Source organism: Wolffia australiana, chromosome 6 (assembly GCF_029677425.1).
Source record: "Wolffia australiana isolate 7733 chromosome 6, ASM2967742v1".
NCBI classification, from domain to species: Eukaryota; Viridiplantae; Streptophyta; class Magnoliopsida; order Alismatales; family Araceae; genus Wolffia; species Wolffia australiana.
Window position 1 is genome coordinate 10246616 of NC_135840.1, and position 13636 is coordinate 10260251.

Here is a 13636-nt window from a genome sequence, read left to right on the forward strand (position 1 = left end):
CCATTGTCTGGAGACTTCCGGACGGACAATTCTTTCGTTCCACAGGACAAAAACCGTCCCGTCCGGTGGTCACAGGATGAATTTTCGTCCCAAAATTTGGCCTTTTCCCCGGACAATTTTTTCGTCCCACGGGACAAAAACCGTCCCGTCCGTGTCCCTGATCTATAATCACGCATCCCTCCCTGCCGCATCCCGTCACAACCCCGTCAACGGACGGCGTCACCGTTACATTTGACGAGAAAAGCATGGAGTAGAATTTTCTACGGTTTTTCTTAGGGAAATATGGAAGAGAGAGAATCAGAGGAGATATAAGAGAGAGAATCAGAGGGGCATATCTCCAATTATTTTTGGGCGGTGTCCTTTTGCGTGCACAAATTAATGCAGGGACTTTTCTGCAAAAGGCCGAGAAATCTAGTTAACTACGTTACTTGGTAAAGTTTACTTGGTAAAGTTTTAAATATAACGATCTTTAAGATTTTTTGGCCATCCATGATGGTTCAAAAAAACTGTCACGGCCGTCATCCATGATGGTTGTCCTGTCACGTCACCTGTCCGAGGCGCCCCATCACTGTCATGTCACCTGTCCGAGGCCCCCCATCACTGTCACGTCACCGTCGTGGGCCCCTAAGTTCATCTCCGTCACGTCATCTGTCACATTGCCGTCACCGTGACGTGTGATGTGACGGATGGCAGCTGTCGTTCCCTAGTTAATATAGCAAGATGTAAATATATTTGTTTATAATGTTTATCCATTTTGAGTTACAATTGGTCAAAAGACGACGTGGGATTTCCTACGTGGCACATTTCATCTGAGTTGTCTTCTACCGAGGAGAGAGAAATAAGGATACGTTGGTAGAATCTCCTTCATCAATTAGCAATAGTCAAAGTGGTCTCAGAAAATACAACAGATCAAGAGAACAGAGATGTAGAGAGAGAGAGAGATGGATGGATGGATAGTGAGAGAGATACACCAGGAAACTTGTTGAAACTCCACCATGAGTAAGCACTGGTCCAATTGATCTCTAAAAAGCTAAGAGACCTGGAGAGAGAGGTGGATGGTTAGTGAGAGATATAAAGACACACATCAAGTGATATATTGGTAGGAACTTCATCATAGATGGGTTTGGCATTTATGGTGTCCGAACCGATCAAGAGAAAGCCAACTGTGGAATGATCAGATCATGGATGAGTGATCAGCCCAGATCATTTGGTCTACTTGCCAATACTTCTTACTGAACAAGATGAGGAAGAAAATAAAAATAAGGATCAGGCTTCCTGAAGTATCTCATGAAGAATAGGAGTTGGTCGTTTCTAGTGCTTTTTGGGAATTAATGCATTTTTATTCAAAACCTTTCTCATTTTCTTTTAAGCTGTATTATGAAACTTAGTTTACTCATGACTATCACATGATACACACAGTTTGAGGACATGATGGACCTTTTCATCTGATATGGGTTAAGGTGGTCTTACTATCATTATTGTCTGCGTCATGGGCTAAATGTTCGTGCAAACCTTATATGTGTCATCATTGTAGTAAGGAAAGAGCTAAACTTTTTGAGCTATTCATGTACCCATCTTCCTGCGCTTTCGTAAAATAAGAACTTATCATGGTATCAGAGCCAGATTCCTAATGGGACGAAGCTGGAGATTATGGTCAGCATCCAGGATTACTCTTCCTTGATCAATAACTTGGTGTGGTGATGAGTCCATCTAGGTCAGTGTCAACCTCAGGTTCGTCAAGTGGAAAATTGACACCCAAAAATTGATACCCCCACTATATAATTATTGCGCCTGTCGTCCACTAGCTATCATGATCAGGTGTGATTTTTCATTTTCCACACTGAAAGTATAATCATGACATATTCATGATCTAGAAGAATTTAGATGACTTAACTTGTGATAAAGGTGTCTATTAATTCACGGCCAAAGAAGGGGCACTTGAGTGGTGGTGATCTTGATCTGATATTGAGAACCATCCACCCTGGGAATAGGCAGTGCTCACATCTAACCCAAATTTCACTGTGAAATCTCTTCACAGATCATAATCTGTACTGGTGGACAAAGGAGCCCATAACATATTTTTTGGCTCTGAGGACAACTCTATAACTTGACTGATGATTCACATGCTTCATCACATTATTATTATTTAAAATGGATATTTGAGGAATATCTTTTCATCACCTGGTTCTTAGATATCATGTTTCCTTAACTAAGTACGTCCTATATCTACTATGTTTGATTCAGAAAGGAAAGTATGGGACATTGTGCATATAATGCTTTCTGAGATGAATCCTAGATTGTCAATTTTGTCTATTGGTTTGTGCATCTTCTTCAGGAGTAGCGGATAGCCTTGTGACAAATGCAAATGCACTTGACACCCTTTGGAAAGAAATTTTTCTTCTATCATCCATCTCAAAATAACTCTATGGACAGAGAATATACATTAGAGGATTGAGTATATCAGTATCTGAAGGGACTAGGCCAAGAGCTTGAGGTAGTTTGAGCTCAACTCTTCAACTGGAAACTTAAACTCAATTCTTAGGATGCAGTTATTTTTGTGCCTCATAATCTTCATTGACGTTCCAGACATTATTCCTGGAGCAAAGGAAATAAAATGAAATATTAGCAAAGTTTTAAAGCATAAATATAAAACAGTTGATTGTTGAAATCACTTTGTGCACAATTAAATATGCTATCCTTTTGGTTTCTCAAATGAGTCATCACAGGGTACTTAAGTATTTGGCCTCAACACATATCTATATAGTCCTCACCATATTCAATATCATTGTCTTATTCTCGACAAGCCCAGACATCACTTCACAATGATATTCTTCCCTTTCCAATCACTCTTTGGGGAGACAGAGCACAAAGAGAGATGAAGAAGAAGCAGAGGGACCCAAGGAAGTATTACGAGCATGAGCCCAAGTAAATTCCAAATTTAAAGTCTCTTACCCCTAAAAACGACATTCATCAATTCAGAGATGTACAAAGACAGGAATACTGTTTTGTCTTTGCATCCAAAAAGATGATGCAATAGACAACGTAATTGTTTTGTCTTTAAGCATGCATGGATCCTTTCACTAGATCCCAATGAAAATCTGTTTGCTGCGAATAACACGATTGGCATGCCGTGAACGAGTGTCATGATCTTCCATTGATTATTCTTCATTTTGTTCCCTTTTTCTGTAAATTTTTCTCATTATCGTCAACAGTTTTCTTCAATGTTAGTTGTAAATTTAACTTTTTTACTTTGACATTGACTGTTGACCTGACTTGATGAGGACCCGAGACCGGAGTGTAGACCCAATGTTAGGTAAGATTTAGGTCTTTGCTAAAAAAGATGACTGACGCCATGTAAAGTGCCCATTTAATATGAACGATTAGAAAGTTTTTCTTAAATGGCCCGGAAAGCCCAATTTGATTGCCCATCTTGATCACCCAACATTCAATTAAGAGTGGATTGATCAGATTGAATCTGATAACCCTACATAAAGAAACGCCACTCAAATTAATCTCACAAAATCCAACGGATGAATAATGCATAGACCTAGAAAGAGAGATGGATGGATAGTGAGAGAGGTACAGAGAGAGAGACAAGGAAAGATGGGTAAAGAGAGAGGGGGATGGTAGTAGGAAAGGGCCAAGTGATCTAGTCCTTGTACTTCATGTCAGACATGAGGAAGCCGGGCATGTCGTAGGAGGCGGCGAACTTGTTGACAGCGGCCTTGAGGGCTTCGATTTCCTTGTTGTCGGCGAGGCCCTTGTTGAAGTCCTTGAGGAGCTTGCCATGCTCCTTCTGGATGTTCAGGGTGATGTTGATGGCTTGGTGAAGGAACTCTCCAATCTGCTCAAAGTCCTTCTCCAGTAGCCCCCTTGATGTCATCGCAGGCGCCCCTGCATCCACCAAAAACCATCAGGGTTTAGGGTTTACGGTTTAGGGTTTCCTCGGTAAACGTAGGGTCCTGACAACTATGCCAACATTGATATTTAATCAATGCTGTCGTCAACATAAACGGGCATCAACGTCAATATTGACGTCAGCCATCCCAGAGTGCCCGTCATCGTCACCAACAAGAAGTCTGACATCTGCTTCTGACTATTTGGATGGTTGGTGATGTCGACAACAGCATTGACGTCAACCATTCAGGGTGGCCCCTCAATGTCGTGAGTGTCGACGACAACATTGATGATAGAGATGATGATGATGATGGTGACAGTTGGATGATAGATAGGTGGAAGGCAGAGGGAGGGCTCACCAACTCTAATGCCGCCGGGGGCCAGAGCGCTGCTGTCTCCGAAGACGGCATTCTTGTTCAGCGTGATGTTGCAGAGATCGCAAACCTTCTCCACCTTGTTCCCTAGAAAGAGAGAGATAAACAAGGAGATTCACGTCATGGTCATGCAAGAGAGATGGAAGGGTACAAAGCAGCAATTCCAATCATACAAAGAGAGAGAGAGAGAGAGAGAGAGAGAGAGAGAGAGAGAGAGAGAGAGAGAGAGAGAGAGAGAGAGAGAGAGAGAGAGAGAGAGAGAGAGAGAGAGAGAGAGAGAGAGAGATGGACTGATGGAGGGACTGAAAGAGAGAGCTGGGAGTTTAAACTTATGGATAAAGAGAGAGAGAGAGATAAAAAGAATGAATGGATAGCCATAAATTAAAGAAGGGACAAATAGAGGCAAGGATGGATGGGAAGCGAGATATGAGAGTTGAGTACAAAGAACGGATGGATGGATGTGTAGACAAATAGGTGAGATCTGGGATGAATGGATAGACTAAGAGGTGAGACTTAAGATGGTTAGATGGGTAGACAGAGAGGTAAGACTTGGGATGAATGGATGCTTAGAGAAGGATGAAAGTAGGGATTGATGGATAGAAAGAGAGAGAGGTGAGGGTTGGGACAAAAGAGTAGATGGATAGAGAGAGAAATAGAGACTAGGGATGGTTGGTAGCAAGAGAGATAAGGGTTGGAATGGTTGGATAGAAGAGATAGAGGGTGTGAGTTGGGATGGAGATATATAATGAGAGAAAGAGAGAGGGAGATGATAGTTGGTGCCGATGAACATAGAAAGAGGTGAGAATTGGAATTGTTAAACGGATGGATGGAGATATATAATGAGAGAAAGAGAGAGGGAGATGATAGTTGGTGCCGATGAACATAGAAAGAGGTGAGAACTGGAATTGTTAAATGGATGGATGGAGATATATAATGAGAGAAAGAGAGAGGGAGATGATAGTCGGGGCTGATGAACAGAGAAATAGGTGAGAATTGGAATTGTTAGATGGATGGATGGTAGAGAGAGATGGGATGATACCTGTCAAGCCAAGAGGCCTGAGGTCCCAGAGGACGAGATGGTTCTCAGTCCCACCAGTAACAAGCTTGTACCCCTTCCCCATGAGGTAGGTGCCGATGGCCACGGCGTTGGCCTTCACCTGCTTAGCATAGGCCTTGAAAGCTGGCGTTGCCGCCTGTTTCAGAGCCACAGCAAGCGCTGCAATGGTGTTGTTGTGGGGTCCCCCTTGCAGAGAGGGAAACACTGCAAAGTTAATTCTGTCCTCGTAGTCATAGACTGCGCCCTCGGGCTGTCCCTTCTTCGGCGGCTTCGGCCCCTTCCTGTAGAAGATCATGCCAGATCTTGGCCCCCTCAAGCTCTTGTGCGTCGTCGTTGTCACGACATCACAGTATTCAAATGGGTTTGCAGCTTCCTGAAGAGAGTGGTAAAAGTTATAGCTGATAGCAAGGCACAACTTCTCTTCAACAACTTTATTGGTAGGTTTTATCTTCCAATATCCCCCCCGAAAAATTTTAAAGTTTAACTACCCAAAAGTTCTACAGATTACTGATGCTGAGATGTCTTGAGTGAGAAATAAAATTAAAGAAGAAATTTTTTTTTTTGAAAGAAAAAATTAAAGAAGAATTATGGTGGGACCAAAGTCATATGTTTCGCTTGATGCGAGAGGTCATTTCAGGTCAACGTAAAAATATAAATAAACATCCAACGTAAATAAAGTACTGAATCGTTATTTTTATGGAGGAATATTTTTTGAAGTTATCCGCTTCAGCTCTTCATTTTTTTGAAGCATACTTACAAGTTATAAATGAGAAATATAAAGCGGAGAAGAATGTGCTAGAATAACCAAGATTATTTGAGTCACAGGGAAAATGAAGAGGTAGTGACGATGAAGGGCGAATCTGAAGAGGATCAAGTCCATTCCAACAGATGAAGGTAAATGAGGTTATTGAACGATTCAACATCCAATTATCAGACGACAAACCATAAATCGTGAAAAAATAGATCCCTTTCGTTAAACATAATACAAGAATCAGGAGTAGATCTAAGATTTAGAAGACATGAAGGCAAAATATTGTGAGACATAGGGGCCTTTCGAAATCCCTGAAACGAGAATCAGACGAGATCCCCGATTGAGAGAGAACTGATGTCAAAATCGTGAAAAAAAATGCGGCCTTTGAAAATTCCCAACACAAGAATCTGGCCCAGGTCTTAGATTGAGAGAAAATAGAATTCAAATTCATGAGAAAAATATGCCCTTTCGTAATCCCTAATAAAATACAGACCCAGATCTGAAATTGAGATGTGGGTCCATTTCGCAGGGGTATGCGGAAATACAACGAATCGAATCACATCAAATATTATATACGTGGTAAAAAAAAGATCCTCGTTTAACTACCACACAATTCGCACTAAAATCAAGAAACAAGACATGAATCAATAAAATGTCATATATTCTTTGCAATTTGTCGAAACGTTTGAATCAAAAAGTAAAACAGGTAAAAAAAAAATTCGCGTAAAAACTGGGTAAAAAAAGAAGTGGATCTCACCTGAGCAGCCACAAGACCGCTGATGTGGGCCATATCACATAAGAGCAGGGCACCGCACTTGTCGGCAATCGCTCTAAAACGCGCATAGTCCCAATCCCTGGGGTAAGCACTGCCTCCGCAGATGATCATCTTGGGGCGGAAATCGAGAGCCTTCTCCTCGAGCTTATCATAATCGATGTAACCCGTCTCAGGATTCACCTTGTAGGGCAAACTCTCGAAGTAGATCGAGGTGGCCGAGATCTTCTTCCCGCCGGACGTGTAATAACCGTGAGTCAAATGGCCGCCGGAGGGAAGATCAAGCCCCATGATGCGATCGTGAGGCGAAAGGAGAGCCGTGTAGGCGGCGAAATTGGCGGGGCTACCGGAGTAGGGCTGGACGTTGACTCCCCAGGCCGCGGGGTCAACGTGGAACGCCTTGAGAGCGCGCTCGCGGCAGAGCTCTTCGATCTGGTCGATGTACTCGTTGCCGCCGTAGTAGCGGTTGCCAGGCATCCCCTCGGAGTACTTGTTCGTGAGGGCGGTGCCTAGGGCTTCGATTACAGCGAAGGAAGTGAAATTCTCCGACGCGATCAGCTCGATTCCCCGGCATTGCCGCCTCTTCTCCTTCTCGATCAGATCGAAGATCTCCTCATCGACGGTGCTCAGCGGCGTGTTTCCCCAGGCGGCGACGGAATCCATGGCGGAGCTACGGCGGAGCTGTGGCGGAGCCCCGGCGAGGAAAACTGTGGAAGGAGATGGACAAAAATGGCGGTGCCGACACTGACGGTGAACGAGGTGCCCTATTTATAGGGAGGAGGTTTGGTAACGGTGGGTGGTGGATTGTGGATTGACGGAAATGCCCCTCTCTCTAATTAATTGGGTGGTTGAGAGCCCGCCACGAGGGCGTCACGTGTTGACCCGCAAGTCACGTGCGGAGAGGGAGCGCACGCGCCCACTGGATGCCTTACTTATTTTTATATTTTATTCCCTTGTGGGCTTCGTTTGCTCGTTAGCTTAATTTCTTGTGTTTTATACCAAAATGTCCCCCTTCAAAAACAGTAATGGAATCTTGTTCTAAAGTTTTAGATACGGTTGTTCAGTTACTTTTGTGCGAATTTGTGATAATTTTTCGTTCTGCACGGTTTTCCGAACAGAACAATCTCAAATTCGAACAGATCATTCAACTTTATAGAAATATCTTTGTAATGTACCATTCAACTTTATAGAAAACAGAGAGAGAGAGAGAGAGAGAGAGAGAGAGAGAGAGAGAGAGAGAGAGAGAGAGAGAGAGAGAGAGAGAGAGAGAATCTTTGGGTCAAATATATACGCCAAATATGTTTGTTTCTCCCTCCAAACATGTTTAGCATGCACAAACTAAAAGATAAATGTCACTGTGTACAAGTTTTTTTCCTAAACCTAAATGACAATACTGGGCACATTTACGTGTCTCCCAATGATCATGATATCCGTCATTCATAGGCTGGCGATATCCGTGCCCATATCCAATACTGCTACTGTAGCGAGATCCATCCTGATATCTGATATCGTCATCCATCCAAACACATCTAGGTTTTCTCGGAAATCTGTTATCGGAGCGTCCTATATCGGATAGTCGAGACGGATCTCGGAGGGCAAGTATTACTTCCTAAAGTGCCTCTCGAGTTTTATTTGTTTCAATAATAAATTTAGCAAGCTGTATTTCATTCATTTTTTGTATTTTACAACCTAAAATTAAAAAATTGGGCCCCACAGGGTGATGAGATCCGATCTGGTTGGTGGGTCTCCCTGACTGTCTTTTGGTGACTGTTGACACTTACCGCTGACTCACCAAACCCCACCTAAGGCTGGCGGGTGACGTGGATTTCCAGGCGCCTGCCACGTGTCATTACACCTCACCTCGACCACACCATGACGACATGCTAACATCTTTTATTCTCCCATATTTGTGTTTAAATTCCATTTTTTAATTATTTATCAAGGGAAAAAAAATTAGGTGGTACCTGGGTAACCGAGTACGACCGTAGAAAATCCCGCCAGCTATATTTCAATTTTCGCAGGAGTCTAAAAAGATATAGCCCTGGCGGCAGGGACCTAAGATAAATTTCACCGGCGCTTCCGCGAATGCGAAGATTTGAATCTAACACGTGCAGGTTCTTCTAACCACCCGCACGATCAGCGCTTAAACTCACCGCCCCAACGGTCACCCTACAGAAAAAGACGGTTATACCCCCAGAGCTGTCGTGGAGATCGGTAGATCTCCGCCGTCCGTTCCCGAATCCGACCCTATAAATACCCCTCCTCGTCTCTAATCTTCTCCCACCGTCGGCCGAGATCGCAGTACCAAGGCAAAGAGAGAAGAAGAGCGCAGAGCGAGGCTAGGGTTCTGAGATCTGCGGCAATGGCGTTGTCGGTGGAGAAGACCTCGTCGGGGAGGGAGTACAAGGTGAAGGATATGTCGCAGGCGGACTTCGGCCGGCTCGAGATCGAGCTCGCCGAGGTCGAGATGCCAGGATTAATGGCGTCTCGCGTCGAGTTCGGCCCCGCGCAACCTCTCAAAGGCGCTCGCATCACCGGATCTCTCCACATGACGATCCAGACCGCGGTCCTGATCGAGACGCTCACCGCTCTCGGCGCCGAGGTCCGCTGGTGCTCCTGCAACATCTTCTCCACTCAGGATCACGCCGCGGCCGCCATCGCTCGCGATAGCGCTGCCGTGTTCGCCTGGAAGGGGGAGACTCTTCAGGAGTACTGGTGGTGCACGGAGCGGGCCTTGGACTGGGGCGAAGGCGGCGGGCCGGATCTCATCGTGGACGACGGCGGCGACGCCACTCTGCTCATCCATGAGGGCGTTAAGGCGGAGGAGGAGTTCGAGAAGACGGGGGCGTTGCCGGATCCGAACTCTACGGACAACACCGAGTTCCAGATCGTGCTCGGTTTGATCAGGGACGGGCTCAAGACGGATCCCCGCCGGTACCGCAAGATGAAGGAGCGCCTCGTCGGTGTGTCGGAGGAGACCACCACCGGTGTTAAGAGGCTTTACCAGATGCAGGCCAGCGGCACGCTCCTGTTCCCCGCCATCAATGTCAATGATGCCGTCACCAAGAGCAAGGTATCGTGTTCTGTCGCTTGATTTCCTTGTTTTTAAGAGTCGATCATCAAGTACATCTCGTCGTCTAGATCTGGCTTCAGATCTAATATTTTCTCGTAGATCTGGCCACAATTCCCTAAGTTAAATTAGTTGTCAGGGATATGTAGATGTAGACTAATATCTCCAAGATTTGGTTTCTACGAGTATCTCATGCTGTTTTTTGTTCCTCTCTTCTGCACTGCCCGCTCAAAACTCGTTGAGAGCTTCCCCCTGATCTAGATCCAATCTGGTGGCTACGGATCTCGCTTAAATATTCTCCCTATTGTTTTTCTTTTTTCCGTTTTGACTCGATCAAACATCATCCTAGCGATCCTCGTTCTTCTCTACATGTTCATAAGCTATACTGATTACTGATTCCTCGTTGAATCTTCTCCCTCCTGTTTTTTCTGTTGTCCGTTAAACTCGATCGAACATCATCCTAGCGATCTTCGTTCTTCTTTATATGTTTATACATTTTTATGGAATACTGACTCCGCTTTTAAAAGCCACGTTCGGCCGACGCAATAAGTTCTTCTTTGAATTCGGCCATTTTTTCCAGTCCCAACACTTCAATCAAACATCCTCCATGCCATCGTCATCTCATGTTTTGTTCGGAATACATACAATTAGACAACCATGAATACATACAGTTTGACATTCATAAAAAGCCTCTATTCATCCATGTGATAGATACGCAATAAGCCTCTATTGAAGCCGCACATACATTTAAATGATGCTTATGTGTTCATCAAATAGATGACATAAGAATACATTTACACATACATTTACTTGCAAGTGATGCGTATGTGGAATGAATTTGGGGGTGGGCAGTTCGACAACCTGTACGGCTGCCGGCACTCGCTGCCAGACGGGCTGATGCGGGCGACGGACGTGATGATCGCGGGGAAGGTGGGAGTGGTGTGCGGGTACGGCGACGTCGGGAAGGGCTGCGCGGCGGCGCTGAAGCAGGCCGGCTGTCGCGTCATCATCACCGAGATCGACCCCATCTGTGCCCTGCAGGCGCTCATGGAGGGCATCCCAGTCCAGACCCTTGACGACGTCGTCGGCGAGGCCGACATCTTCGTCACCACCACCGGCAACAAGGACATCATCATGGTCGACGACATGCGCAAGATGAAGAACAACGCCATCGTCTGCAACATCGGCCACTTCGACAACGAGATCGACATGCTCGGCCTGGAGACCTTCCCCGGCGTCAAGCGCGTCACCATCAAGCCACAGACCGACCGCTGGGTCTTCCCCGACACCGGCCGCGGCGTGATCATCCTCGCCGAGGGCCGCCTCATGAACCTGGGCTGCGCCACCGGCCACCCCAGCTTCGTCATGTCCTGCTCCTTCACCAACCAGGTATGGAACTCCAGTCCGGTCCACCTCGGGCCAACTGTGCTGAAAGCTATAGCTGATAGCAAGGGCGCTACTAACGCGAACCGGGCATTGAGCAGGTGATCGCGCAGCTGGAGCTGTGGAAGGAGAGGGCGAGCGGCAAGTACGAGAAGAAGGTGTACGTGCTGCCGAAGCAGCTTGACGAGAAGGTGGCGGCGCTGCACTTGGACAAGCTTGGCGCGAGGCTGACCAAGCTGACCCCCTCCCAAGCCGACTACATCAGCGTCCCGGTCGACGGTCCCTACAAGCCGGCTCACTACCGCTACTAAGTCAAGTTCAATTCCGTCTCTCTTTTTTTCTTTCACGAACCATTATCGTGTAGGCTCGAGCTTTCTTTTTTTTTTTGGGGTTGAATAAACGACGTGAATGAATCAAGTTTTTTTGGGGTTGAATGGATCGTCCCGGACGTGGACGATGGACGTTCGGACGAGACGCATTTTTCGTCCGACGGTTTGAAAACCGTCCCGTCCAGTCCTCCCAAGACGAATTTTAGTCCCGTCCGGGGAGGAAATTGGTCCAAGTTTTTTACGGAAATACGAAGGAGAGAGAGAAATTACGAAGGGACATAAGTACAATTATCTCTGAGCGACGTCAGTGTGCACGTGCGAAGAAATACAGGGACTTTGATGCAAGTCGTCATAGCGAGGCCACGTGGCTACATCTCAACCGTCGGATGTGAATCCGGCGGTTCTCCGTCCATCGTCCGCGACCTCCGGACGGACGGTTTTTTCGTCCCATTCGGTGGTCCCCTGGACGAAGGTTCGTCCCCACTTTCTGCCAAACCGTTGGACGGGCCGGGACGAAAAAATCGTCCCGTCCGCGTCCCTGCACTATCATCAATCAATTGTGGAGACTTACAGAGAGGGAGAGGCGATGGGATCGGCTTTCTTCTGCTTCTTCGAGTTGGGGTTGGTCGTCGGCGCCGGGGCGCTCGGTGAGGAACTGCTCCCAGAACTTGTCGTTGGCTTTGGTGGGGCCCGCTGGGGGGGCGGAGGAGGAGGCGAGGGAGAGGTTGAGGAGGCAGGAGACGGGGGGGTCGGGGGAGGGGAGGCGGCGGCGCTTGGGGGAATCGGAGAGGCGGAGGAGGTGCTCGAGGAAGGCAGGGTTGTGCACGGCGGAGGACACGAAGGAGAGGAGGCGGCGCTGCCGCCGCTCCATGTCGTGCAGGCGCAGGTCGAGGTCGTCGACTTGGAATTTGGCCCGAGAGTGCTGGTCCTTGCCGCGCGCCAGGGTCGCTTCCAGGCTGGTCTTCTCCCGAGCCAGGCGGTCCGTCTCGTCCTCTAGGGCGGCTCGGTCCGGGTCCGGCCCCCCCCCCGGCGGCTGGCTGTGGCTGAAGACGGGCTTCCGCCGGTGGATGTTCTTCAGCAGGTGTTTCTTGCCCCGCACGAAATCCTCGTTCGCGAACTCCCACCTCTCCGGGTCGATCTTCCTGAATCCCTGTTCCGTCGCATTCAAAAACTCGTGTTCTGTTCTGCCGTTCTGGCTAGGAATCGCCAGGAAAGCGCCGTGATTCAAGATTTTCAAACTCGAAATCCCGGTTCAGCGAGGCGAAATTCAAAACTCGCACGCGAATTCAGTCGTCCTACGCGATTTGATGAAATCGCGGAGATGCGGAATAGGTCAGACTCCCGATCCGGAAGAGGAATCGCAGGCGAAGTTCCGAAGATCAATTCGAATTCGATCAAATTCAGTAGGTCTGAATCAAGATGAAGAGATAGCGGAGGAATCGAGAAGAGACTTTGTGTCGCTTGAATTCAGTCGTCCTGCATGATTGAATGAATTCGCAATCGAATTTGGTTGTCCGAGTGAAGATGAATAGATTGCGGGAGACGCGGAAGTTCAAATTCAAACTTCAAATTCAGTAGGTCTGAATCAAGGTGAACGGACGGCGGAGGAATCGATGAGAGACTTTCCTTCCGGCGACGTAATCCCGAAAATTCAAATCCACACTCAAATCCGGCCATCCGAATCACGATCGAAAGATCAAACTCCCAATGCGGACAGAAAAGATGAAAACGCGATGAAAAACAGAGGAGAAAAGGAGGATCCGAGGCGTACGTAGGTGTTGAGCTGGCGGATGAAGCTGGAGAAGTTGTTGTGCTTGAAATAGGTGGGGAGAAGCACTCTAGCGAACTCGGGAGAATTCCAGACGACGAAGCTGTCGCCGCCGTCGCTCCACGAGACGATCTCGTCCGTCGATTCGTCCTCGATCATGTCGTAAGTCTTCTGCAAGAACGGCGCCGGCCCCCCTCCTCCTCCCTCCATCGCCGTCGCTCCACCGAAGAACAAG

The 13636-nt window shown here is 47.2% G+C and overlaps 3 protein-coding genes across 5 annotated transcripts; 1 reads left to right on the plus strand and 2 right to left on the minus strand.

Annotated features, from left to right (window-relative positions):
• Positions 1-3489: 3489 nt before the first annotated feature.
• On the minus strand, positions 3490-7591 carry SHM4 (serine hydroxymethyltransferase 4). The gene is made up of 4 exons (XM_078576601.1): positions 6837-7591; positions 5311-5701; positions 4257-4358; positions 3490-3894 (listed from the first exon to the last, which is right to left on the minus strand). The coding sequence occupies exons 1-4, from the start codon at positions 7512-7514 to the stop codon at positions 3650-3652; spliced, it is 1416 nt and encodes a 471-aa protein (XP_078432727.1). The 5' UTR covers positions 7515-7591; the 3' UTR covers positions 3490-3649.
• Positions 7592-9117: 1526 nt separating this feature from the next.
• LOC144704249 (adenosylhomocysteinase) lies at positions 9118-11738 on the plus strand. Its single transcript, XM_078576600.1, has 3 exons — positions 9118-9924; positions 10774-11310; positions 11406-11738. Exons 1-3 carry the CDS (start codon positions 9214-9216, stop codon positions 11613-11615), a joined length of 1458 nt encoding a protein of 485 aa, XP_078432726.1. The 5' UTR covers positions 9118-9213; the 3' UTR covers positions 11616-11738.
• A 161-nt stretch (positions 11739-11899) lies between these two features.
• LOC144704252 (heat stress transcription factor A-5-like) lies at positions 11900-13618 on the minus strand. Of its 3 annotated transcripts, none has more exons than XM_078576603.1 (2): positions 13405-13618; positions 11900-12783 (listed from the first exon to the last, which is right to left on the minus strand). In XM_078576603.1, the coding sequence occupies exons 1-2, from the start codon at positions 13609-13611 to the stop codon at positions 12187-12189; spliced, it is 804 nt and encodes a 267-aa protein (XP_078432729.1). In that variant the 5' UTR covers positions 13612-13618; the 3' UTR covers positions 11900-12186. The 3 variants fall into 3 exon arrangements, 2 of the variants coding, with proteins under 2 accessions (XP_078432729.1, XP_078432728.1); XM_078576602.1 differs by having other exon boundaries at positions 11900-12825; XR_013581777.1 differs by having other exon boundaries at positions 12731-13109; positions 13405-13544.
• Positions 13619-13636: the final 18 nt, after the last annotated feature.

What these genes read in the sequence shown, in the direction of transcription:
- LOC144704249 (XM_078576600.1), top strand. Translation starts at nt 9,214, where the DNA reads ATGGCGTTGTCGGTGGAGAAGACCTCGTCGGGGAGGGAGTACAAGGTG. An exon ending in ATGCCGTCACCAAGAGCAAG is followed by an intron (nt 9,925 to 10,773) that starts GTATCGTGTTCT and finishes GGGGGTGGGCAG; the next exon opens with TTCGACAACCTGTACGGCTG. An exon ending in CCTGCTCCTTCACCAACCAG is followed by an intron (nt 11,311 to 11,405) that starts GTATGGAACTCC and finishes GGCATTGAGCAG; the next exon opens with GTGATCGCGCAGCTGGAGCT.
- SHM4 (XM_078576601.1), bottom strand. Translation starts at nt 7,514, where the DNA reads ATGGATTCCGTCGCCGCCTGGGGAAACACGCCGCTGAGCACCGTCGAT. An exon ending in GCGGTCTTGTGGCTGCTCAG is followed by an intron (nt 5,702 to 6,836) that starts GTGAGATCCACT and finishes CACTCTCTTCAG; the next exon opens with GAAGCTGCAAACCCATTTGA. An exon ending in CCCCGGCGGCATTAGAGTTG is followed by an intron (nt 3,895 to 4,256) that starts GTGAGCCCTCCC and finishes TGGTGGATGCAG; the next exon opens with GGGCGCCTGCGATGACATCA.
- LOC144704252 (XM_078576602.1), bottom strand. Translation starts at nt 13,611, where the DNA reads ATGGAGGGAGGAGGAGGGGGGCCGGCGCCGTTCTTGCAGAAGACTTAC. An exon ending in TCCGCCAGCTCAACACCTAC is followed by an intron (nt 12,826 to 13,404) that starts GTACGCCTCGGA and finishes ATTCCTAGCCAG; the next exon opens with AACGGCAGAACAGAACACGA.